Source organism: Otolemur garnettii, unplaced genomic scaffold, assembly GCF_000181295.1.
Source record: "Otolemur garnettii isolate 467f Iridium unplaced genomic scaffold, OtoGar3 scaffold00145, whole genome shotgun sequence".
Classification (NCBI taxonomy): Eukaryota; Metazoa; Chordata; class Mammalia; order Primates; family Galagidae; genus Otolemur; species Otolemur garnettii.
Window position 1 is genome coordinate 2,777,874 of NW_003852540.1, and position 6,667 is coordinate 2,784,540.

Genomic DNA, 6,667 nt, shown 5'->3' on the forward strand with positions numbered 1-6,667 from the left:
TTTATATGTTAAAATTTACATATATTTTGCGATGTCATATATTTTCCAGCAACTTGCTTTTTATTATCACATTATTTTTTCTAATTTATCCATGTGAATTTATTCATTTTAACTATCGTACAGAAAAATTAATAAAATAACACAATTTGCTTATCCATTCCTCTATGAGTAAGTTTCATATATAATAATGAACATCCTTGTGCATGTCTCTTTTTTTTTTGCAATAGGGTCTCTCTATGTTGTCAGGGCTGGTCATGAACTCCCAGACTCAAGGGATCATCCTGGTCCCCAGAGGAGCTGAGATTATCTTGTGCTTATCTTCTTGAACTCGTATGTTAAGTTTCTCTAGGGGCTAATCAGAAAGCATAATTGCAGGGCCAGGGTACATGAATTTTAGTTTTTCTAGATGTGGGCTATCAATTTTCCAAATGTAATACAGTCCTCATTTCTCCATCCCTTTCTAACACTTAAAATTCTCAGAATTTTATATTTTGATCAATGGAAAGTGAAAGATACAAAATTTTGTTTTATTTTTAATTTAATTTAAGCTCATTTCTTTTACTTACTAGCCATGCCAATTTCTTTTTTGTGATTTGTCAATTAAAACTTACTGTCCATTAATTCCAGCTGTATTTTTGTTCCTTTTCTTAAGAGTGTGTAGAATTCCTCTCTACATGAAATATTAATCCTTAATGAATAAGTGTGTAGTAGATATCTGTAGCCATGACTTGACTTTCTTCTTTCTTTATGATGTCTTTTTCATGCCAGGGCTTTAAAGTAGTCAAAGCTTACAATATTTTTCTTGTGTTTTGTGCATTTTGTGCCTACCCTGAGATCACACATATATTTTCCTTTAAATTTTTGAACTTTTGCTTTTCACAATTAATACATTAGGAATTTTTTTTATATTATTTGTCACTTGTAGGTAACTAATTGTCCCAGAACTCTGCTAAGTAATCAGTCTATCATTTCTCTACCTATTTCAAAACCAATTCATGTGATAGACCACCTGAGAAATGCTGAATCTGTGTCCAGGATTTGTAGTCTATTATATTGGTCTATTGTCTGTCTCTAAGCCAGTGCTACTTCAGTGTTTGTGTTATCACAGTAAATCATTTTTATACCTGATGGGACAATTCCTTCTTCCTTAATTTTTTCCCCTCAAATTGCCTTAGCTCTTCTTAGCTCTTTATTCTCTTGCATGAATTTTTGGATAAGTTTGCACAATTCCCTGTTTAAAAGAAGCTGTTGTATTTGGATGGAGATTGCTTTGAATTTAGAGATGAATTAGAAGAGAACTGACATGTTTACAACATAAAGGTTTTCCATTAAAATAATTTATCTCCCCATTTTTTTAGATTATTGTTTGTCCTTCAGTGAAGCTTATTAATTTTTGAAACCAATTTTGGACCTCTTTTGTTAGACTTGTTTCTAGATTCCTAAAAATTTTCTACTACTATTTTGAATGAGAAGTCTTTGTTAAAATTATCTTTTCTTTCTTTTTTTTTTTTTTTTCTTTTCTCTTTTTTCTGTCACAGGCTGGAGTATAGTGGCATCATCATAGCTCACTGCAATCTCAACCTTCTGGGCTCAAGTGATCCTCCTGCCTCAGCCTTCCAAGTAGGTGGGGCTACAGGCATTTGTCACCATGCCTATAGAAGAAAAATAACTCTTTATTCTGTTTAAGTAATGTTTCTATTTTTTGTAGAAGCAGAGTCTTGCTATTACTCAGGCTGGTCTCAAACTCCTGGCCTCAAGCAATCCTCCTGCCTTTGCCTCTCAAAGTGCTAGGATTACAGGTGTGAGCCACTACACCCGGCCCAAAATTATATTTTCTAATTTAGTGTTACTTAAGTATAAGAACAGTATTTTTTTAAAAAATACTGATTTACAACAAACAAACTGAAATATCTTAATTCATTTAGAGATTCCCTTGAGTTTTCTTTGGAGGCAATCATATTTTCTGTGAATTCTATCCTTTTGTTCTATATGTTTTAATAGGAATGGGACCTGCTAACAACAGCTTAGTATCCATGATGCCAAGAACATCACCTTTGAAATCTCACACTTCCATACAGCATGAGTTAACCATAGTCTCAGAGCCCTCCAGATTTACTGAACCCTTTGAACCCAAAGGTACAATTTTGTGTGCAGAAAGGAAAAGGCATCTCAGGAGAGCAAATCAAACTTCTTTAGGTGCAGAGATGGGAAAGCACAGCATAGTTAGATATGATAAAGATAATTAGACACTCCCATGCCTAGTGTATGATTCACACATGTACAGTATGAGACACTGAGAATTGATTGAATTAATTATAGATTTAGAAAAATTAGCGTATTACTTATGGTATCATGGACTATTACAAATTGATCACAAAAATGTAAAATGACTTAAACAGAATAAAGATTTATTTTTATTCTACATAACAATTCCAGTAGGTATTTTTGGTGGAGGGTAGCTCTCCTGTATATGAAGTACAAGGAACATAAGCTCATTCTGTGAAGTGTCTCCATTATCCCATTCAGCTTTCTCAGAATGTGAAATTTGCATCCAATTAGCAAGCACAAGGTAAAGAGGAGGAGCCCAGAACTGTGACACATGAGGGAATTGGCTGGATCTCAGTCACATGACCACTCTTCACTGCACAGTAGTCTGGGAAATGTAGTCTAACTATGCATACAGGAAGAAGAGCTTCAGTGGATTTGGCTAAGCAGCTGGTAGTCACTGCCATAACTATTATGCCTTAGAATGCTAATAAAGTGACCAGACATCCCACTTTTGGCAGGACAGTCCCAATTTTTAACAATCTGTCCCGCATCCCACAGCATTTTTTAAAAGTCCCAATTTTTGGAAAGAATGCATGACAAGCTAGGGAATAGCAGGAGAACATGAAGGGAATATACAGTTTTCAGCTGCCATGTGGCTATTTCACCAGGATATGAGTTTTATATTATTTTTGTTAATTGTATAACGTTAAACTTTAATAATAACAAATAATTGTTGAGAACTGATTATTGAGAACTGCTTATCAAAGTTTGCATTGTTGATCAGTTGTTAGAATTCGACCACCATTGTTTGGACTTAATGAACAATGGCATTTTTTGGCATTGGCAACAACGAAAACATTTTGTAACTGTCTCTCAGATAATACACATCGTACTGCATGCTAGTTAAACAAGTGATGTCAACAAATCAGCTATTCAGATAATTTAGGTTATTTCTTTATTTATTTCATGAATTTAGCAGACAGTACTCATATTATTTATATTTTATAGTGGTGGCAAAAAGTCTAGCACCAGCCTTAAAAGTGACACAACTTACGAGGTATCATTATTAAAAAAAAATATTGATAAGGAAAAGGTTAACTCTTGGGTATCAGCAAAAATCACAGTAGAGAACCAATAGTTAGAAATATTTCATCATTTTGAAACAAACCATGTTCCATATAATAATGCACTAAAAATTGTGGGATACGCGCTGTCCTTACCAGGAACCAATGCTGCGACTTAATGTGTTTTTTCTACAATAAATAAAGTGTGGACATCAGAAAAATCACGATTAAGTGTTGAGACTTTGAAAGCCATTTTATGTGTGAAATATAATTTATCAAATTCTTTTGAAAAATTTCATGACCTTTTAAACAACAACAGCAATCTACTAAAAAAAATTCATTCAAATGAGAAATATGCCAAAGAATAAAATAATACTATACATAATTTTTTAATGTATTATATTTGTAAATTGTACTTATGTTGAAATTAAAAAATATATATTACAATACTACTTTTACGTTCTATGAAAATTTTTGTTGCTCCACATAGACCAAATTTTTAATTAAGAACCCCACTCTCACCCCCTGGGTCAATGGTGTCCCACTTTACCATTGTTAAAATCTGGTCACCTTAAAGATGGATCAAAGAGAGAACCTGTAGTCAAGCTCAGTTAGCATTACACTAATTCAGGTAGAAAAGGATGATGATCTAAGCTAAAGCATTACCATAATTAGGAATGCAGAATCATGAAATTATTTTAAATGAGAAATCAACATGATTAGATGTGGAAGTATGAGACCTAAAGTGGGTGATTGTGCTTATGAGCATCCTACATGTGGGGAATGCAAGAAATAAACCTGGATTTGACTCAATAAATATTGAGTAAAGACTCATTGGTGCATATAATGAACCAATCTCTACAATAATCCAGAAGATATGAAAATAAACAAGACCTATTTCCCCCCCACAAAAGAAATTTTTGCAATCATCTTATATTGAATATGCAGTATGTGCTGTTTGTTCAGACATGTTGGCAGGATGCCTGAATGTGGAAATACAGGGAAAAGAGATCAAGCCTACAGATACAAACCTGAGACTTTACACCAGTTGTTGAAGCTGCTATGGAGTTGTATGAGTCACCAAAGAAATAATTAAGAACAGAAAGAGAAGGCCAAGTGCAGTGGATCACTCCTGTAATCCCAACACTTTGGGAGGCCAAGGTGGGTGGATCACCTGAGCTCACAAGTTCGAGACCAGCCTAAGCTAGAGTAAGACCCCATCTCTAAAAACAGCCAGGCATTTGGGCAGGTGCCTGTAGTCCCAGCTACTCAAGAGGCTGAGGCAAGAGAATCACTTGAGCCCAAGAATTAGGGATTGCTTCCTAGAGCTGTAATGACAGGGCACTCTACTGGGGGTGATAAAGTGAGACTCTGTCTCAAACAGAAAAAAGAAAGAGAAGACTAAAAGGAAAAGCATTGTGATTACATATATTTGAGGATTTTTCCAAGAAGATAAAATCTATTAAAGGAAGTAGTGAAAGTTTACTTTGAAAATAGAGACCTGGTAAGAAAATCCAATAGGCTTTGGTAGAACCTAAATCCAATGTTCCTTGCAATATATAATCTCCCCAGGTAGTCACCATTACCTCCTGGACTCTGAGAACATTCTGCATTTGTTCAATGGAACAATTTCTAATTTCTGTGCTGGTCCTTTCACCAATAGACCCTTTGCACTGGAGTATTTTGTCAAAAACTTCAAAATGCTGCCCATTCTTTAGGAAGTGTAATAAAATCAGTGTATGTTTCTGACTTCTCCATTGAATTTTAAGTCCTTGAGAAGAGAGATTATGTCTTATATGTTGAATGAATGGATAACTATATTGGTCATGTACTTAAGATTTCTCCATGAGGCCTAGACTAGGGAAAATGAAATTTAACAACTTATTAAATGATTAAATGTTTGAGCAGTGGTGCTGGGATCAGGGAGTATGGGCACTTCTGATTCACAGATTGCTCACTTGTTAGACATAACTGTCCAGTACGAATGACAAATAGTCATTCCCTTTGAGCAACAGGACTTTCTCCTTAATTTTTTCCCTAAAGTATTGGATATCTCTGTACTTAGTGGGCCCAGGGGTAGAGACAGCTGATCAATTGAGTCAGAAGTAATAGATATGAAGGATGACTACATGCTATAAATGCACTAATAATTCTACATTCCTCTCCCTTTCATGCTGAAGAAGCCATGAGGGAAGAAAACCAATCCTCTACCCTGGAATTTATCCTCCTGGGTGTTACAGATCAGCAGAAGCAGGAAGATTTCTTCTTCTTCCTTTTCCTGTTCATTTACCCCATCACATTGACTGGAAACCTGCTCATCATCTTGGCTATTCATTCTGACATTCGCCTTCACAACCCTATGTATTTTTTCCTTGCCAACCTGTCCTTAGTTGACATCTTCTTCTCATCTGTAACCATCCCTAAGATGCTGGTCAACCATCTCTTGGGCAGCAAATCCATCTCCTTTGGGGGATGCCTAACACAGATGTATTTCATGATAGCTTTGGGTAACACAGACAGCTATATTTTGGCTGCCATGGCATATGATCGTGCTGTGGCCATCAGCCGCCCACTTCATTACACAACAATTATAAGCCCGAAGACTTGTGTTCTGTTAGTTGTTGGGTCTTGGGTGGTTGGGAATGCCAATGCCCTCCCCCACACTCTGCTCACAGCTAATCTATCCTTCTGTGGCAACCAGGTGGTGGCCAACTTCTACTGTGACATTACCCCTTTGCTCAAGCTGTCCTGCTCTGACATCCACTTTAATGTGAAGATGATGTATCTAGGGGTTGGTGTTTTCTCTATTCCCTTATTGTTCATAATTATCTCTTACATTCATGTCTTTTCCACAGTCTTGCAGGTTCCATCCACTAAGGGTGTTCTCAAAGCTTTCTCCACCTGTGGTTCTCACCTCACAGTTGTTTCATTGTATTATGGGACAGTCATGGGCATGTATTTCCGCCCTCTGACCAGTTACAGTCTAAAAGATGCAGTGCTAACTGTGATGTATATGGCAGTGACCCCAATGTTAAATCCTTTCATTTATAGTCTCAGAAATAGGGACATGAAGTCTTCTTTGAGAAAACTCTTCAGCATGAGAATCTCCACATAACCCATGTGAGATCATACATTGGATAGCATAGTCACCAATTAGGATACAATTGGAAATCCAGCTCCAATGTCATTACCCTACATGAATCCACCTTTTATCTTTCCATCCCGAAACTCCTTTCTCAGAAATTATATAATAGTTTGATGAGACATCTTACTGAATTGGTCACTGTCAACACATTTCTGTTGCTTGGCAGAGGGGCAGCATTGTATTCATGTCC

The 6,667-nt window shown here is 36.1% G+C and overlaps 1 protein-coding gene across 1 annotated transcript; it reads left to right on the forward strand.

The window, feature by feature from the left end:
- Positions 1-5,517: 5,517 nt before the first annotated feature.
- LOC100949286 (olfactory receptor 1A1) lies at positions 5,518-6,447 on the forward strand. Its single transcript, XM_003799070.1, has one exon. It carries the CDS (start codon positions 5,518-5,520, stop codon positions 6,445-6,447), a length of 930 nt encoding a protein of 309 aa, XP_003799118.1.
- Positions 6,448-6,667: the final 220 nt, after the last annotated feature.